Source organism: Hyperoodon ampullatus (genome assembly GCF_949752795.1).
Source record: "Hyperoodon ampullatus genome assembly, chromosome: 3".
NCBI classification, from domain to species: Eukaryota; Metazoa; Chordata; class Mammalia; order Artiodactyla; family Ziphiidae; genus Hyperoodon; species Hyperoodon ampullatus.
Window position 1 is genome coordinate 118,545,148 of NC_136916.1, and position 21,015 is coordinate 118,566,162.

At 35.3% G+C, this 21,015-nt stretch overlaps 1 protein-coding gene across 1 annotated transcript in view; it reads left to right on the plus strand.

Moving 5' to 3' along the window:
* MIPOL1 (mirror-image polydactyly 1) overlaps positions 1–21,015 on the plus strand; it is a gene marked incomplete at its 5' end in the record, with an annotated part of 262,383 nt that overhangs the window by 41,808 nt on the left and 199,560 nt on the right. The window contains 3 exons of the mRNA XM_079699165.1: positions 1,770–1,899; positions 17,004–17,037; positions 17,297–17,467. Of these exons, the coding sequence (XP_079555291.1) occupies positions 1,770–1,899; positions 17,004–17,037; positions 17,297–17,467 (335 nt within the window). The remainder of the gene's footprint in view (positions 1–1,769; positions 1,900–17,003; positions 17,038–17,296; positions 17,468–21,015) is intronic.

The window sequence follows — 21,015 nt, forward strand, 5'->3', positions numbered from 1 at the left end:
TGCTCAGAAACCGCCATTGGCTACCATCATATTTAGATGAGATCTTAATTCCTTGCTGTGACTTAACAGTGTGATCTCCCAAAACTCTCACCCTGTCTGTGCTCCAGCCATATTGCTGTTATATCGCTAATACTTCTAGGACCTTTATCTTGGTTTTTCTTCAGCTTAGTCTACTTTCAAATATGAATATGGTTACTCTTTATTTGAATGTGCTGAAATGTCACTTATTTAAAAAGGTCTTTTCTGACCACCCTTTCTAAAATAGTCTGCCCTATTCCCCATCTACCAAATCACTCTTTTCTCTGATACGGCTGTATTTTCCTTCAAAGCAATCTATCTACATACCTACCTACCTAATTTTTGGCCTGTTTTACTCTCTACTGTCTGTTTCCCTGTAGTAGAATGTATACTCCAGGATGACAAGGACTTCTTAGACTGCTATGTTCATATTCCTTAAAACTGGATTGATGACTGCCACAGGAGCTTGATAAATATTTGATGAATTAATTAATTTATTCATCTTCCCTCAGGCTTAGCTTCTTAGAAGTAGTTTTGACTTTTGCTTTGCCATTGCATGTTCCATTTTATACTGTATTATGGAAAAGATACAGTTGCTTTTTTCTCAGGGTTTTCTTTCTTTTCCACTACTTATAATTTAAGTAATATAAAAGTAACTATCTTGATTAACAGTGTATTAATCTATGACAAATCTTAGTGTTTTATGACCTAAAAGAACATTTCAAATGTCTTTCCTAAGTTTATTTTGTGGTTTGACAGTATAAATAAATTTGGTTCAGTGATCCAAGTATTTGAGCCCCTTTCTGTCTAAAATTACAGTGATACTTTTAAAGTTATGTAAGATTTCAAGTAGAAATTAAGTTTGAGAAATGACAATTTCAGGTAACAGAAAAGCTCCCTATATAGTGCTGCAGAAATTTACATGATGTCATTTGTATTATAATTGATATAAATGGTGCCCCTGGAGATGTTCAGTGCTAAACCAACACAACTCTGCCCCCATTTACTGTCCTCTTTTCTCTCCTTCCATCATCTTACTGAGGTAACTACTGTCCTGAATTTGGTGTTTATCATTTCCATGTTTATTTTAATATTTTTTACTAATTGTGTCTATCCACGAATAATAGATTTGCTTTATTTTGCAACTTGCTATTTTTGTCAGATTTTCATTTATGAGATTTGTCCATTTGTCCATAGTTAATTCATTTAAATGCTGCATTTAAATGCATCCATTTTTAATGTATAGTAATTTATTTATTTCTGCTCCAGTTATTGGACAGTTGGGTTATTTGTAAGTTTTTTGCTATTAGATAATGCTGAAATAAACATTTTTATACATTGTTCCTAAGCATTTTTATACATGTTTCCTTGTGTACATGTGCAAGAATTTCTCTAGGCTTCATACCAAAGAGGAGATTTGCCAGGTTATGGACTAGGCACAACTTCAGCATTGCCAAATTGCTCATTAGATGGTTGTCAAAACATATACACCTATCTGCAGTATATTTGAGTGTTTCCTTTGTTTCACACGCTCAATATTTTTTACTATTTGACCTTTTAATTTTTGCTTTTATGGGTATGAAATAGTATCTCAATTTTGCAGTAACTTAAAAAGATAATGTTTTCTCAAGTAAACAAATTAATTGATGCTAACTCAGTTGAATAAAATAATTTTTGCTTTTTATTTTTGCTAAAAGTATACATTTTTATTTTATTTTCACTAATTAATTATGAATTATATATTTTGGTAGCTCTGGTTGAAGAGGTGTATTTTGCACAGAGAGAACGTGATGAAGCTATTATGTCTCGACTGCAGTTAGCCAATGAGGAGAGAGATGAAGCAATTGCACGATCCAAGCATATGGAAATGTCTCTAAAACTGTATGTACACATTTAAAACTACATATGACATTAGGAGCATTTATGAAGTACATGAATTATGTGGTGGTTACATCTTTAAAAATGTTACTGATGCTTATATGTTACAGTGGTAAATTCCATATCCCCACAGTCTTTTTCTAAAACTTTTGGCATGCTAGTCGTTTTCAGTCACTAAAAAAAGAAAAAAGAAAAGAAAAAAATGCACAACACTCTTAGTACAGTTACTTTCTTTATTTCTTCATAGTTCCGTTGTTGATATCCTTACTCTACCTTCCTTTGTGACTCCTCTTTTCTTCCCTCTCCTTATTATCACCTGCTTGATTTATTTCAGCTCTGGGTTCTTTTACTGCTCTCTGCTTACTGTGCTCATTCCTATTCTCCACTACTTTTTACGTCTTTTAGCTGTGGGTTCTAAACTGAAACCTGACACCTGAAATAGGGTAGAGCCTGAGAATCTACATTTTTAGCAAGCGAACCAGGTGATTCTGGTATAGGTAAATAATGTACTGCACTTAGAGAAACAACGCTCTGGAAAGAATTACTTCTCCACTTTTAATGTGTACTCCAGTCACTTGGGGAATATTGTTAAAATGCAGATTCTTATTAGATAACGTCTGGAGTGGAGCCTGAGATTCTGCCTTTTTTCAAGCTCCCAGGTCATGCAAATGATGCTAATCTAAGGAGTCCACTTTGGGTAGAAAGGCCCGAGAGCATCTAGAAATGTTACTTGCAAGATAGATAGAATGTAGTAATCTAATATTTTTATGTTGATCCCTCAATATATTTATCAAATGTTTGCTGTGCCCAATATGGTGCTAGCCTCTGAGGGATCACAATAAAACACTAATTAAAACGTGGTGGGGGGCTTCCCTGGTGGCACAGTGGTTGAGAATCTGCCTGCTAATGCAGGGGTCACGGGTTCGAGCCCTGGTCTGGGAAGATCCCACATGCCACGGAGCAACTGGGCCTGTGAGCCACAACTACTGAGCCTGCGCGTCTGGAGCCTGTGCTCTGCAACAAGAGAGGCCGCAATAGTGAGAGGCCCGCGCACCGCGATGAAGAGTGGCCCCCACTCGCCGCAACTGGAGAAAGCCCTCACACGGAAACGAAGACCCAACACAGCCAAAAATAAATAAATAAATTTATTAAAAAAAAAAAAACAAAAAAAACGTGGTGGGAAACTCCCTGGTGGTCCAGTGGACTCCGCACTTCCTATGCAGGGGGCACGGGTTTGATCCCTGGTTGGAGAACTAAGATCCCACAAGCTGCAGTTCGTTGCCAAAAAACAAACAAACAAAAAGACAAAAAAACCCATGGTGGTTCATTAGACAGAAGCATCAAATAATTAATATTGTAGCGTTCAGGTTGTGACTAGGTAATGTGATTTGGCTTTTGTTTATATTAATGGTTTCATTTTTTTTTTGAAGGCTCATTCAAAAAGTAGATGGAGAGACTCATTATAAAACATTAACTCATTGACAACTAAAAATAAATTTAAAAGTTTAGCTAAATTCCACACTGCCTACTCCCGAATATCTTTATCAATAGGGAAACATTATAACAAACATTTCTCTTTGTTTATATAAACACTACTGTCTGGAAGGATAGATGGTTGATGGTTGAATAGATGCATACATAGAATTAATTTGATAAAAATTCATTTTCTACATTGTGTTTTATTTGAGAGGCATTATATTGTAGAGGTGAAGAGCACAGATTCCAGACACAGGTACCTGCCTTTGAATCTTCACTCTTTTGCTTCCTAGCTGTACAGTCATGGACAGATTATTCAGAGTTTCTGGGACTGTTTTTTGTCTACAAAACAGGGAAATAGTGGCTATTTTATATTGGTTGTTATGAGGACTAAATGATTTAATAAGTATTGAAAAATACTTGACTTGTAGCAAATGCTGTATAAATGTTACTTGAATTGAAGAGTAATAATCAATTGAAGTGAAACTGAAGAAATTTTTGAACTTCAGGCAGTGTTTTCTCTCAGTAAGATACATTAATTCCCTAAAGAACTGTCTAAATTTAAGAGATGGAAAAACATTAAGGTGTTGGAATCTCATCAGTATTTTTTGTGCAGTGTTTTAGTTAAGCAATATTATTTGACTCTCAGCTATGAAATAAATAACAGTTTTAAACTCCTTTTTTTCTTTTTCTTTATGAATTCTACTTTTTAAAGAATTTGTAAAAGCTGTATTGGATTCTATAGCCAAAGTGCCCCCCTTGTTTAACCTTTATTTTATTTATTTATTTATTTATTTTTGCAGTACGCAGGCCTCTCACTGTTGTGGCCTCTCCCGCTGCGGAGCACAGACTCAGGACACGCAGGCTCAGCGGCCATGGCTCACGGGCCAGCCGCTCCGCGGCATGTGGGATCTTCCCAGACCGGGGCACGAACCCGTGTCCCCTGCATTGGCAGGCGGACTCTCAACCACTGCACCAGCAGGGAAGCCCTCAAATAGCTTTTTAAGGAAGGGTTTATAAATACTTTATTCTCTACTTTAACATACTCCAGACTGGCTGTTTGTTATCCTTATATTCAAATTGGTTATGAATAAAATTCTTGGCTCAAGTATTTTTTCATTCTAAACACTGTAAAAATGTTACTGACTTTTCTGACATTGAGTTTGGCTGAAAAGAAGTCTGAGGTCAAGCATATTGCTTTTTTCCTCACTTATAGGTGGTTTAATTTTTTCTTCCTGGGTACTTGAATGATTCTTCATTCTTGAAGTAGAACAACTTAATCAGTATGTTCGTGTTGATCTAATATTTTTAGAATCACAGCATGCCTTTCTAAAGACTATTTGATTCTTCATTTCAGGGAAATTTTACATTTGTTTTTTAGGTTTTCCATTTTAGAGACTTCAGTTATTTTTATAGGGAACTTTTATCCTTATCTATTATCTCTTCATAATTATTTAAATTCCTGTCTTTTTCTCTGCATTCACTGTGATACTCTTAAAGCCTTTCGTTTAGTTAGTAATTCCAATTGTTACTGTCCCATTCCCTGTTCTTTCTAGTTCATTTATTAAATATTTTGTTTGTTTATTTATTCTCAATGTTCCCTTAAGTTTTCTTTCTTTCTTTTATTATATAAGTTTCAGGTCTATCCTTAAGTTTTCAATTTTCCTATTCATCTACTCTTTTGTTTTGGCATCTTCTCTTTGAACTTCTTTTATTGAATTCATATTCTTCTTATGTTTTTCTAGAATGCTAACCACGATAGGACAATTTTCTTCTTTCTCTTGGTTTATGTTATCTTTTATATTATGATCTTTATCTCATTTGCATGATATTTTGTCATGTGTTTGTGGTGAATTCATAGTTGGCATGTCATTTCTCTTCATCTTGCTCATGCTTAAATTGTCAAGAACTTTTCTTTGTTCTGATACAGTGCAAGTGAATTTTCCTTGATAAACATTTCATATTATTTGAAACCTATTTGTCTTCTCCTCTGATTCTTGGCTAGGTATTGCTTCTGGGCCACTTTTCTTCATTGCTGTAAGGCAGTGGGGTAAGAGTAGTAGTTGGGAAGACCTCCTTGGGGCTAGATACTGACTTTGTTTGAAGTTCTGTCCTCTGCTTGTAGGACTTTGTTTGGTGTCTTGCACTGCTCTGACGGCTCACTCTGTCTCATCTTGTGGATATCCTGATTCCATGAAGTATTTCTTTTGGGCTTTATTTGTTCCACCAGTGTAGTAAAAAAAAAAAAAAAAAAAAAAAATGGCCAGCCCTGATGATACTTGCTTCCTCTGTAAAGATTCTTCAGTAATGCAGGAAGATTTTCTTTACTTTTCTCTGGTCTGTCTACTCAACTCATTGGTCTCTCAGGTTATTTCCAAGCTGTGTGGTATTAGTGAAAAATTTCCAGGATTTGGTGAGGTCACTGTCTCTTCTCAATACCTATTTTCATGTGTAAAAAGAGAAGTTAGTTGAATCTGTTCAAAATCATTTTCCACTCTCCACCTTATCCCTACTTTAAAAAATTACTACATAATGTCCTGCTTCCTTTGCTGTTTGATTAATTTTTATCTTCCATTCAAGTGGCATGTGATGGGATACATAGATTTCTGTGTTCAGATTTCACTCCACCATCTTTACTTGACCTTTTTTTTTCAATAAACATTTTATTTTAGAATACTTTCAGATTTACAGAAAAGTTGTGAAGATAGTACAGAGTTCCTATAACCCTCACCCAGTTTCCCTTATTGCTAACATCTTACATTACTATGGTACATATGTCACAGGGGAGAAACCAACATTGTTATACAACTGTTTACTAAAGGCCACACTTTATTCAGATTTCACTACTTTTCCCTGATGTCCTTTTTATTTTCCAAGATCCTATCCAGGATTCCATAGACATTTAGTTACTATGTCTCCGTTGCCTACTCTGCTGGGTGACATTTTCTCAGACTTTCCTTGTTTTTGATGACAGTTCTGGAATATTGGTCAGGTATTTTATAGAATGTTTCTCAATTTCTGTTTTTCTGAAGTTTTTCTCATGATTAGACTGAGGTATTGGTTTTATGGGACAGAGAGTACAGGGGTGAAATGCCATTTTCATCACATCATTTCAAGGTTATCTTCTATCAATATGACTTACAGCCAGTGATGTTAATCTTGGTCACCTGGCCAAGGTAGTACTTGCCATGTTTCTCTTCTGTAAAGTTACCCACATTCCTCTTTCAAACTCTGCTCTTTGAAGCAAATCACTAAAGTGCAGCCCGTACTCAGTGATGGGGCTGGGGAGTGTGGGCTAGGAGGTTAATTGAGTTCTAGCTTCCTCAGAGAATATCTACAGAAATTATTTGTAATTCTTCAGTACAGGACATTTGTATCCCTCATTTTTTTATTTAGTTATATCTGTATGGACTCACTGATATTCATTTAATACTTTGAATTATAATCTAATACTATGTTATTTTGTTGATTGGAGTATTCCAGCTTTTTTTTTAACATCTTTATTGGAGTATAATTGCTTTACAATGGTGTGTTAGTTTCTCCTTTATAACAAAGTGAATCAGCTGTATATATACATATATCCCCATATCTCCTCCATCTTACGTGTCTCTCCCACCCTCCCTATCCCACCCCTCTAGGTGGTCACAAAGCACCGAACTGATCTCCCTGTGCTATGAGGCTGCTTCCCACTAGCTATCTATTTTACATTTGGTAGTGTATATATGTCCATGCCACTCTCTCACTTCGTCCCAGCTTATCCTTCCCCCTCCCCGTGTCCTCAAGTCCATTCTCTACGTCTGCATCTTTATTCCTGTTCTGACCCTAGGTTCTTCAGAACCATTTTTTTTTAAGATTCCATATATGTGTTAGCATACGGTATTTGTTTTTGTCTTACTGACTTACCTCACTCTGTATGACAGTCTCTAGGTCAATCCAGTCACCACAAATAACTCAATTTCATTTCTTTTTATGGCTGAGTAATATTCCATTGTATATATGTGCCACATCTTTATCCATTCATCTGTTGATGGACACTTAGGTTGCTTCCATGTCCTGGTTATTGTAAATAGAGCTGCAATGAACATTGTGGTACATGAGTCTTTTTGAATTATGGTTTTCTCAGGGTATATGCCCAGGAGTGGGATTGCTGAGTTGTATAGTAATTCTATTTTTAGATTTTTAAGGACCTTCCATACTGTTCTCCATAGTGGCTGTATCAATTTACATTCCCATTACATTCTCATGGGTTCCCTTTTCTCCACACCCTCTCCAGCATTTATTGTTTGTAGATTTTTTGATGATGACCATTCTGACCGGTGTGAGATGATATCTCATTGTAGTTTTAATTTGCATTTCTCTAATGATTAATGATATTGAGCATTCTTTCATGTGTTTCTTGGCAATCTATATCTTCTTTGGAGAAATGTCTATTTAGGTCTTCTGCCCATTTTTGGATTGGTTTGTTTGTTTTTTTGATATTGAGCTGCTTGTAAATTTTGGAGATTAATCCTTTGTCAGTTGCTTCATTTGCAAATATTTTCTCCCATTCTGAGGGTTGTCCTTTGGTCTTGTTTATGGTTTCCTTTGCTGTGCAAAAGCTTTGGAGTTTCATTAGGTCCCATTTGTTTATTTTTGTTTTTATTTCCATTTCTCTAGGAGGTGGGTCAAAAAATATCTTGCTGTGATTTATGTCATAGAGTGTTCTGCCTATGTTTTCCTCTAAGAGTTTGATGGTGTCTGGCCTTACATTTAGGTCTTTAATCCATTTTGAGTTTATTTTTTCATATGGTGTTGGGGAGTGTTCTAATTTCATTCTTTTACATGTAGCTGTCCAGTTTTCCGAGCACCACTTATTGAAGAGGCTGTGTTTTCTCCATTGTATATTCTTGCCTCTTTATCAAAGATAAGGTGACCATATGTGCGTGGGTTTATCTCTGGGCTTTCTATCCTGTTCCATTGATCTATATTTCTGTTTTTGTGCCAGTACCATACTGTCTTGATTACTGCAGTTTTGTAGTATAGTCTGAAGTCAGGGAGCCTGATTCCTCCAGCTCCGTTTTTTGTTCTCAAGATTGCTTTGGCTATTCGATGTCTTTTGTGTTTCCATACAAATTGTGGAATTTTGTGTTCTAGTTCTGTGAAAAATGCCATTGGTAGTTTGATAGGGATTGCATTGAATCTATAGATTGCTTTGGGTAGTATAGTCATTTTCACATTGTTGATTCTTCCAATCCAAGAACATGGTATATCTCTCCATCTGTTTGCATCATCTTTAATTCCTTTCATCAGTGTGTTATAGTTTTCTGCATACAGGTCTTTTGTCTCCTTAGGTGGGTTTATTCCTAGGTATTTTATTCTTTTTGTTGCAGTGGTATATGGGAGTGTTTCCTTAATTTCTCTTTCAGATTTTTTGTCATTAGTGTATAGGAATGCCAGAGATTTCTGTGCATTAATTTTGTATCCTGCTACTTTACCAAATTCATTGATTAGCTGTAGTAGTTTTCTGGTAGCATCTTTAGGATTCTCTATGTACAGTATCATGTCATCTGCAAACAGTGACAGCTTTACTTCTTATTTCTGATTTGGATTCCATTTATTTCTTTTTTTCTCTGATTGCTGTGACTAAAACTTCCAAAGCTATGTTGAATAATAGTGTTGAGAGTGGGCAACCTTGTCTTGTTCCTGATCTTAGTGGAAATAGTTTCAGTTTTTCACCATTGAGAATGATGTTGGCTGTGGGTTTGTCATATATGGCCTTTATTATGTTGAGGAAATTTCCCTCTGTGCCTACTTTCTGCAGGGTTTGTTTTTTTTTTTTTTTTTTTTGCGGTACGCGGGCCTCTCGCTGTTGTGGTCTCTCACGTTGCGGAGCACAGGCTCTGGACGCGCAGGATCAGTGGCCATGGCTCATGGGCCCAGCCGCTCCGCGGCATGTGGTATCCTCCCGGACCGGGGCACAAACCCTTGTCCCCTGCATCGGGAGGCGGACTCTCAACCACTGCTCCACCAGGGAAGCCCTCTGCAGGGTTTTTAGCATAAATTGGTGTTGAACTTTGTCAAAAGCTTTTTCTGCATCTGTTGAGATGATTATATGGTTTTTCTCCTTCAGTTTGTTAATATGGTGTATCACATTGATTGATTTGCGCATATTGAAGAATCCTTGCATCCCTGGGATAAATTCCACTTGATCATGGTGTATGATCCTTTTAATGTGCTGTTGGATTCTGTTTGCTAGTATTTTGTTGAGGATTTTTGCATCTATGTTCATCAGTGACATTGGCCTGTAGTTTTCTTTCTTTGTGACATCTTTGTCTGGTTTTGGTGTCAGGGTGATGGTGGCCAAATAGAATGTGTTTGGGAGTGTTCCTCTCTCTGATATATTTTGGAAGAGCTTGAGAAGGCTAGGTGTTAACTCTTCTCTAAATGTTTGATAGAATTCACCTGTGAAGCCATCTGGTCCTGGGCTTTTGTTTGTTGGAAGATTTTAATCACAGTCTCAATTTCAGTGCTTGTGATTGGTCTGTTTTGATTTTCTCTTTCTTCCTGGTTCAGTCTCGGAAGGTTGTGCTGTTCTAAGAATATGTCCATTTCTTCCAGGTTGTCCATTTTATTGGCATATAGTTGCTTGTAGTAATTTCTCATGATCCTTTGTATTTCTGCAGTGTCAGTTGTTACATCTCCTTTTTCATTTCTAATCCTCTTGATTTGAGTCTTCTCCCTTTTTTTCTTGATGAGTCTGGCTAACCGTTTATCAGTTTTGTTTATCTTCTCAAAGTACCAGCTTTTAGTTTTATTGATCTTCGCTATTGTGTAGTATTCCAACTTTGACCATTGGAAACTCTTTTAGGTGGCTCCTACATGCCTTTGACATGTTCCCATCCTTTTGATTTTTTTAATACTTTCTTACTCAATTTGGAATTGCCATTCTTGTTTTGCTTTTTTTCTTATTTTGAACATTAACCATTCTCTAATGACAGATGATATTGAGCTCCTTTTTATATGTTTATTTACCATCTGTATATCTTCTTTGGTAAAATGTCTGTTCAGATATTTGACCAGTTTTTTCAGTTGGGTTGTTTGTTTCCTTTTTGTTAATTTTAAGTGTTCGTTATACATTCTGGATGTAAGTCGTTTTTCAGGTATGTGGTTTTCAAATATTTTCTTCCAGTACATGTTTTGTATTTTTCTTCTCTTAACAGTGTGCTTAGCAGGATATATGTTTTAAATTTTGATAAAATCCAGTTTATTGATTGTTTTTTCTTTCATATTTTGTACTTTTGGTATTGAATCTAAAACTCATCGTCATATGTAAGGTCGCACCAAGTTTTCTCCTATGTTTTCTTCTATGAGTTATAAACTTCGTGTTTCACATTTAGGCCTACAATCTATTTTGAGTTGATTTTTGTGAAAAGTGATACATGGTACATGTAAATGATCTTTTCTTTTTTTTTGCATGTCGACATTTATTTATTCCAGTACCATTTGTTGAAAATGGTATCATTTCTCCACTAATTTCCTTTGCACCTTTGCCAAAAGTTATTTGACTATTCATGTGCGTTAATTTCAGGACTTACTTGTCTGTCCATTGATCTGTGTTTCTATCCCTTTGCCAATACCACACATTCTTGATTACTAAATCTTTTTGTTACATCTTGAAATCAGATAATGTCATTCCTCTAAACTTTGCTCTTTTATTGTAGAATTATTTTGACTATTCTGGTATGTTTGCCTTTCCTTATACCTTTCAGAATCAGTTTGTTTTTATCTACAAAAACAGTTGCTGGGACCAAATGTTTTTAAACATACTCTTCAAAATAGATACCTTTTTTCTTTTTTTCAGTATTGCAGCTATTAATAACTTTAGAAGTTTTCTTTAGGGATTTGCAAGTACTATTACCTTCAATTTGTCAACTGCTGCACAGTACTATACTTAGCATGTAACTTATGACCATAAATTTTTTATGTAGATTGATCACCAATTTTATTCATAAAATTTGCTTCTAAATAGTTTTTACTCTTTTTAGAAATAAAATTCACCCCCAAAAGATAACAAATCAGTTTTTTATACAATGTCACAACTCATTGAGTGATATTCAGGCTTTATAGGTGAAAAAACTTAGAGTGGTTGACTACCTGCCCAAAGAGTCATAGTCAGTCACTTACACATTGTAGGACTTATCTGCCTCAGAGCTATACAGGCATCTCAACCTTAGTATATCCAAAATGGAATTATTAATTTATTTTTAAAACCCGATCCTCCTTAATTCCCTGTACCTATCATCAGCACAACCACCTGCCCACATATCCAAACAAAAACTTCTTCCTCAGAACTCCTATTAAATTGGTCTCTTAGTTTTGTTCATTCTATCTCTTTAAGTGATGGATCTAAATTGAGCCTATCCTTCTTCCCTAAACTTTTAAAACTTCCATTGCCTGTTTACTTTAATCTGTACATATGTTTTGTTATAGTTTTTATTACAATACATGAAAATTAGGGTTCCTTGAGGCAGAGCCTTTTTCATTTTGTTCTTGGTAGCATTCCTGTTGAGGGAGGAATGGGGAATGGAGAAAAGGAAAACAGTCCCATCCCAAGACTTATCTTTTAGTTAATTAGTCCATTCAATAAATATTTATTGAATATTTATTATGTGTCATGTACAGTGCTAGTTGCTAGGAACACAGCATTATGGTCTCAATTTAGTTAAGAAGATCAGCATTAAGTAAATATGAATAATTACATAAATACTTAAAATAGTATCAAGTGATATGAAGAATTATTGGTTCCTAAGGAAAGTTTATAGACAGCTGTATTACAGTCTAGGGGTTCAGGTGATGGGATCAGGAAAAATCATACATAAGAAGCAAGAACGAAGGGGCTTCCCTGGTGGCGCAGTGGTTGAGAGTCCGCCTGCCGATGCAGGGGACGTGGGTTCATGCCCCGGTCAAGGAAGATCCCACATGCCGCGGAGCGGCTAGGCCTGTGAGCCATGGCCGCTGAGCCTGCACGTCCGGAGCCTGTGCATCGCAATGGGAGAGGCCACAACAGTGAGAGGCCCGCGTAACGCAAAAAAAAAAAAAAAGAAGAAGCAAGAACAACAACAACAACAAATAGCATGTCAGTACAGTTTTAAATGGCACTGTGGAGGTTCTTTTCTACTCAGTTGAAGTCTATAGGCTCTGAACTTCAGTAGTGCATTTTAGACTAAATCTTTGTTAAGATAGAACCAATTTATAACTGAGCTTTGCTTGACTGAAAGGCATATTTAGAGGCATTGAGTATAAGATGAAATTATATAAATTACTTCACATCTTTTTTTTTAATTGTATAAATTATTTCACATCTTTTTGTTTTTAATTTTATAAATTATTTCACATCTTTTTGTTTTAATTCCTTACTTCTTCCTATAATCTGGAAATTCCTTCTTTTTTCTCTCATCATCTTTTCCACTTCCAATCTACTTTTCATCTTTCTGTATAATGTTTGTCTTGTCTTATTATTCTGCCACTTCTCTGCTTTCCCTTACCTCTTGAATTTTTAATGCTTTTTTCTTTGTCTCTTTTGCTTTTATCCAAAACTAGGAAAGTAAAAAGGATTCAGGTTAAAATGACTTACATATGCATGCCAATATAGACATGTTTACATAGGTACATTCCAACTTTTGAGACCATGGTATCTATTTTTCAATCTGTTATTGTTGGTGTATTTTTTATATTAAAGGTGGCACTGTGTAAGAAAGGAGACTTAGAGAAAAAAAAAACAATTTAGAATTTTTTGATAAGCTGATGACTAGTTCTTTTTATCATTTGGGTGTCAGAGTTTTGCTTCGTCCCATTGAACAAGGTAAAGGACTATAGGTTCAGAAAGGAAAGATGTGATATTGACTGATTTAGGAATAAATCAAGAAATGTGACATTTCATGCATGAGTCTTTTCACTTAGAGTGCAAGGTTGTCAGTCAGAATTTGCATGGTATAGGAAATCAATTGAAACTTGAACCTATGGACATTTACTTCAGCAATATTCTTACTGATTATCATGACTGTCTAGTTAGACTGCTGTAGGCATAATTTAAAGATTACAAAAGGTTGAAATTCTTTTGTTTAATTGTAAACTTCATATTAATGATACATAATGTATAGTTTGTTGGCTGTATGTCATATAATACCAACTATTACTTTGTCTTTATTAAGCTAGTAAAACTATGTGTTGTACATGCTGCTAGTAAACCTTAAACCTAAAAAGTCATTTTACATAGAAAATTATGTCTTATATAACTGTTTCAAATTGCTTCCTTTTTCTTAAAGGTAAGTTGTTTGTCTAATTTTTGTTTTCTTAAGTGATACAGTAAGTAATGTCCTTATTGTAGGACTGAATTTAATTTTCTGGAAGCCACTATTGTTGATTTTTTATCTTTAACTAGATATTAAATGACCCACCTCAGAAAAATGTGTCAAATATACTGAATTGGCACTTACAGTGTATTAACATCAAAGATCTGATCTCATTTTTCAATACTCTGTATCAGGGATCAGCAAAGTAAGGACCTATGGTGCAAATCCAGCCTTCCACTTGTTTTGTAAATAAAGTTTTATTTGAATACAACGACACCTGTTCATTTACATATTGTCTATGAATAGATTTTCTTCTTCAAAGGCAGAATTTAGTAGCTGCAACAGAGAACATATGGTAAAGCCTAAAATATTATCTGACCCTTTACAAAAAATGTTTGCTCATCCGTACTCTGTATAATCTAGTTGAGACTAAATTACTATGTAGTTGATCTTTGATATCTGTGACAAATACTTCCTGAAACTTCTAAAGAAATGCAAATTTGAACACAACCATACCTGTTCATTTACATATTGTCTATGAATGAGTTTGCACTACAAAGGCAGACTTTAATAGGTGCAAGAGTTTTTCTTTTTAATTATTTTATTTATTTTATTTTTGGCTGCGTTGGGTCCTCGTTGCTGCATGCGGGCTTTCTCTAGTTGTGGTGAGCAAGCGGGGGCTACTCTTTGTTGCGGTGCATGGGCTTCTCATTGCGGTGGCTTCTCTTGTTGCCGAGCACAGGCTCTAGGCATGTGGGCTTCAGTAGTTGTGGCTCACAGGCTCTAGAGCACAGGCTCAGTAGTTGTGGCACACAGGCTTAGTTGCTCCGTGGTATGTGGGATCTTCCCGGACCAGGGCTCAAACCCCATCCCTTGCATGGATTCTTAACCACTCTGCCACCAGGGAAGTCCCTCTTATTTTTTTTAAATAGGCATTTTTATTATTTTTATTGGAGTATAGTTGATTTACAATGCTGTGTTAGTTGCAGGTGTACAGCAAATAAGAACCTGCTGTATAATAAAAGGTTTTAAGTTTTATTTTCCTCTTAGTGACCATTTATCACTATATTTATATCAATTATAAAGGCTAATAATAAAGCAAAATAGAGATTCACATGCCAAGTGGTTGACATGGCTCACTCATGCCCTGCATGTCATACCTGACACACTCACTCACCAAAACATGATTCAGATTCATTTATCAGAAAATGATAAATCACTATATATCATGTACTTTTAAGGGCAATCACATAAGTTATTTATAGTCAGAATGCTAAATTTATGTGCCGAGGACCTAGTATATAACATCTGATAAGAAAATATGATTTTAATTTTTTTAAAATTTTGGTTGTTAGCAGGGAATTTAATATTAGACTAAATACAGTTATCTTAACCATTTCCTATTGAAAGCTGTTAATTTAAAACATTTAAACTCTTCATTTGCTTTTCCTTAAAGTAATAGTACTTCATTTTGCATTGCCTGAAAAAAACATATAAATATTACATAGGAATTTCATGCACTTTTTGTTATGTTGATTATTTGGAATATATGAATTACTTAACCTACCTACACTGTTATTTTCTTTTTGATCATATGTAACTCTTTGAAACAAAAAAAGGGAGTTGCATAATATTGAGAACTAGTTTTTTTTTTAAGTTCCCAGTAATCTGTGAATCTAAATGCTTAATTTCCGTGTATCTTTTTACATTTTAAATGATCAAGTTTAATAAATTGTGAAGTTTATAAAAATTGAAACTTCTTTGGAAACTACCATTAATTGACTCTTAGTTTGATTTCATCTAAAAAGAACATTAAGGTAAATATTCCTTACCACATATGGCTTCCCTAAAAATCATATTTAGCCAACCAATAACTGATGGTTAAATGCCGCTCATGTTCTTCAAATACTTTTACATGATCATAAATAAGTGTAAGAATTTTATCTTATACTTTTCCACTGTTTTTTAATTGAATAAAAATGAAGTGATTATCCTCATAGTTTTTGTAAACTAAGCTTTTATGAAGCAGGATATTTGAAAACTTGATTTATTTTGGGAGAAAAAGATAAGAGTACATATTTGCCCTTATTGGTATGTGAATCCAAGGGGACATTAGTAGTTTGAGATAAACATTAAATATATATAATTCAAAATTACTACACCTACCTGTTGACTTACACCATTTAAATATGGGTAGAAATAGTTTTTTTGATATATGTTCATATTTTTTCCTGTGTAAATGCAATGTTCTAAAATCTATATTTTCTCTCCATGATTATAGCAGTTTGATTGAACTGTGGAGTTTGGAACAATTTTGTAACAAATTTATTAATTGTCTTCTGTAATCTTTTCCTAGTATCCTTTTTTCTATGGTAAATGTTAAATCACAGGAGCACAGAAATGGAGGGGGAAAACTTGAAACACGAATTTGGATATCTAAGCTTTTAAGTACAATTTTTAAATAATTGAAATCATTTTTAAAATCTCCATCATTTCACTGGTACCCATTATAGGTTTTCATTTAATCTACCCAATTTAATGACTGCCTAAATTATATTATATACATTTTCTAAATATGTCATTTAGAACTTCTTTCTTTACTTTAACTGCATTTCTTCAATTTACCAACATCAACAAACATAAACACTATGACTCTTAAAAGACAAAAAGTCCATTTATGAAGGGAACCAGTTTACTTCTTTTGCCTTTAAATTGAATAATTCTATGTTATGCAAAAAAGGAAATAACATTAGTCATTTAAAAATGTGACCAATTTTGGTCAGCCTTTCTATATAGCATATTTATTTCAACAAATAGGTAGCACCAGGAGATTTTCAGGTCAAATTTAGTGGTAGTTATTTGTCATTGCTTTTGAGGGAACATAGTTAAACTTTGTAATAAAAATACTTGCTTTGTTTTATTTGTGATAATGTCCAAAAAGGATAGGAAATACAGTTTCTGGTAAGAATTGAAAGTCTAGAAATAAATATAATGATGAGAATGAGTACTTCTATCACTGGGGAACTTTCCTCATCTAAGCACATATGAACAGTTGATCCTTGTAGTCATATATAGCAGTAAACATTAATAACTTAACAGTCTGAAGTCAGTGCAGAAGATATGGAGCATTATTGAAAGATGGAGTCGAGCAGGTGGCACTTTAATATGTTCAATGTCATGGTTGACTCTAAAGACTAGTCGAATGAAATTACTTGAGGTTCTAAAGATTTAAAAAGCGAACTCATTTTGCTGCACTAAGGAAATGCTACTGATCAGGCTTTCTGTGTCCCTTTTTTCTAGGCTAGAAAATATTAACCCTGAAGAAAATGACATGGTAAGCCATTCTCTGAGGAGATTTCTTGATGTCAGTCTTATATCTTAGAGGCTTAAGTTCAATTGAGTGGGTTTCAAGAACTAAGATGTGGGCAAAAGAAGAATTGACACACTAATAATGTACATCTTTGCTGCAATATGAAAATTCAATAACTTCACTCAGTCAATTTACAATTCACATGTGCCTATTAATTAAAACCCTATATTAAATAAAATATATTAAAACTTCATGTCTGACTAACATATAATGGTGTTGGTAGACATTACAGGAATTACTGAACAGAATAAACAATGCAGACACAGGGATAGCTATTCAGAAGAATGGAGCTATAATTGTGGATAGAATCTACAAGACCAAGGAATGTAAAAAGAGAATAACTGCAGAAGAAATGAATGCAGTGATTGAAGAACGGGATGCTGCTTTGTCTCAGGTAACTGCATGTACAATATCTGTAAAAAACATACACTTACCATTTTCCCCTCTTTCTTTACATGAAAAAATGACTTTTCCCCACATATTCTTAATTCGAATTAGTTTTTAGCTTATAATTAATACCACAATGATTAGCTATGTTAAAATACTCGCATATTTTGTTATATCATTCTTCAAGTATATGCATTCTAATAAAACCTAGCTTGTTATAAAATTTTAGTTATATTCTTTAAAGTAATCACTTTTATATGAGACTTCTTACTTGAGTCACAGTTTTGTGAGGGCTGACATTGTCTTTATTACTGTTTTATTCCCAGTGCCTAATTCAGTGCCTTTTAGTAAACATTGATAAAGGAATCAAATTATTAGGGTATTCCTTTCTGAACATTACTTACACCTTCCTGCTCTAACTGAAACCTGATTACTGCCCTGAGGATACCGCTTCCTCTGCAGTCCTCTCAAATGTGAATATATTCCCTCGCCCAGCAGTCGGACCACTGGGCTTGGAGGCTTGTTCCTCATTAGTGTTTTTAGATCATTGTTCCTTTTTTCTCTCTAAACACCTCCAGCTTTGAGGCCCATTCATCAGATTGTATCACCCATTACACACTCCTGTTGCAGTCGTGTACACACTCCCGTGTCGCTTCCCTCATTTCTTAAAGATTTTAGGATCTATTTCACTGTCTCTTTCTTCAGCCTACTCCTGTCACAGTTCTTGGTGATTTAAATATCTATGTAGGTGATACTTTCAATATCCCTCTCAACTCTTTGAATCTCTCTCCTCCAATAATCCACGTACACTGTACTCTTTCTGCCATCCACCCTATGGTCATACCCTGTTCTTGGTCATTATCAGTCTCAATTTCAAGCATCCCGCTTGATGACCACCATTTGTTATCTTTCCAGCTCACTCTAGAACTCTAACTCCAGCAAATTGTCAACTCTCCTGCCACCTGATTTTATTGATCTTACCACCTCTTTTCCTATCCCTTAATCCCCTCATGTCCTCACTTCCCTCTTTATCTAGTTTGGATTCCGTGGCTCACCATAATTATCACCAACTTGCATGTAATATAACCTCAGTTGTTTTGGCCCTCTCTTCGTTTATCCTGCTCACCTAGCAAAACCTAAGTTTTATAAATTTAACTTTCTGCCTGTTCTACACCTTCACAGCTTTATATGGCAGGAGACTATCACACAAGTTTGCCGACTGAACTTACCTCGAGTTCATGACCACAGTCTTCAAGTAGACCCTTGGTGTTGCCTGGCAACCTTCCACTCACTCTCCCCCTCTGGAGGACTATTTTATCTTTCTCCTTTCTCCTCAAGCATCCAACGTCTGCTTCCCAATAGAAAAAAAGAATTTCTGCTTGTCCCCACCATTTCATTCGCCAGCCTACCTCCATTTGTACCCATATACTCTTCCTTTTCTACTTTCTTTTTTACATGCTTCTGTTTAAGGACAACTTCTCTGTTTCACACTAGTTTACATCTTTTCTTGCCTGCTTAAGGTTATCACTTAACCAATTGTCCCTTTTCTCTCCTACTTCATAAAATGTTTCCTTATTAGTTCATTTCTATCACTGTGAAATTCTTTACTATATCCCATGGAGGCTGGGTGAAAGTTTTGGTAAGTCTTGGTCTGCTTGTGGTTCACCCCTGTACTTTTGCTTCCCACACTGAGAGCAGAGCATTCACTAGGGCTCTACTCCTGGAGAATCCTCTATTCTAGTGTTTGTCTCTTTAGCATTGTAAGACTATGGGAAACTCCATTATTCTTTTCACAGGGCTTAAGGCTTAGCTTTTTAACTTTAAGCCCTATACAGTTTTGAGAGTTAACAAATGATTTGAGATGGAACCAAGTCTCAAATCTCCAATTTTGTCACTTCAGCCCTGCATAACTGCCAGAAGCTTAGATGATTTCTCTGTCCTCCAGCAGGAGCCCTCTGTATAGTCAAAGCCGGATTTCTCAGCCTCTTGCCCATTCTCCGAACCTTTAAAACTCAGGGGGAAAACAATGACTTCAGATCTTCAAATCACCTGTCTCCAGTTAACCCCTCTTCAGAATCCTAGCTGCTCAAGTTATTGTTGCAGCAGCAACCTTCTGATGTCTTAAACAGATATTTTTTAAAAATTTAATCTGTCTTTCCTTGTTCTTGGCTGGACAATTGTTATGCCACAAATGATTCTATCCTATCTCAATGTGGAAATCTGACATTTATCTTCAGATTAAAGTTGGGAAAAGTTCAATTTAACTTTTAAAGTGGGCAGCTGTTTTTAGCATTTTGTGCCCTACCAAGTGTATTCAATCTTGGATCATTCAATATATTGTTGAAGAGATAGCCAAAACTAATTTTATGTTCTTGAAACAATTATAAACTCAAACATTTGATTTTTTTTAGAAATCATCTATTTTGTTAAGTTAACTAAAACACCCATGTACATAGAGAACGTACCACTTTCTTCCTTTATCCCTGCTACATTCCAAGTCTTTATTACAAGGCCTTTGCTTTTGTGTTTTGGATATATTTTATATACCAACCCCCCTGGCCCTTTTGGCAAAAGTCCACATCCCAACCTCCATTCCCATGCCTAACTTATTCAGTGCTCAGAGGCTAGGCCCTTCACCTACTGTATCAGGTACCAGCTGAGGTCCAATAACTGAAAATCTCTGTAATATTATCCTACCGACTACAAGTATCAGTGAGGCCCAAAGCCTCCTGTTGCCAGGCTCTGACCATCTATGCATGTCCTTGGAAATCGAAACTAGCCTAGAACTAGCCTAATTTAGCCAGAACCCCAAGGGATAGTATGATAATTATGTGAAAACTTGACTGGACTACAGGGTGTCCAGATATTTGGTAAAATGTTATTTCGGGGTGTGTCTGTGAGGGTGTTTCTGTATGAGATTAACATCTGAATCTTACATCATTGGCTCTCCTGGTTCTCAGGCCTTCGGACTCAGGCCGGAACTATACCATTTTCTTATGATTGGAGTGAGATTTGGGGTTTTTGGAAAGAATACCACAGAAATTTCACCTTAATTAGCACTATTTTCTCTTTCCCCAGGCTAAGCATCTCAGCATCCTTCAACCCCTTCCCTGAGTTTCCTTTTTTTTTGTTGTCTTGTAGTTGTTAATTTTCCCTTTTGGTCTATCAAGGCTGAATAATTGATCATAAATTTCTATTACCTGAACACCATGCAGAGAATCTTAACTCACCACTATTTTCTGGAAATAAGTCACTCCAAATATCTAAATTCCATATTAATCCTTTTAATTTGTACACTTTTCTTAATTGTGTTTGTCATTGAAAATATTTTTAAAACATTTATGTGCCTCTTTTAACCAAAATATAATTAGCACATCTTTTTTTGATAGTTAATTCATTTTTGTCAAATGCTATAATGAAAACTATAGATCCTGAGATCTTTCAGGTCTAGAGTTGACAAATACAAAAAGCAGGGAGGACCAAGGGGTAATCATCAGGTTAATTAAAGAAATTCAGCTAAACATTTCACTAGTCAGTTTTCTCCTTCTCTATAGC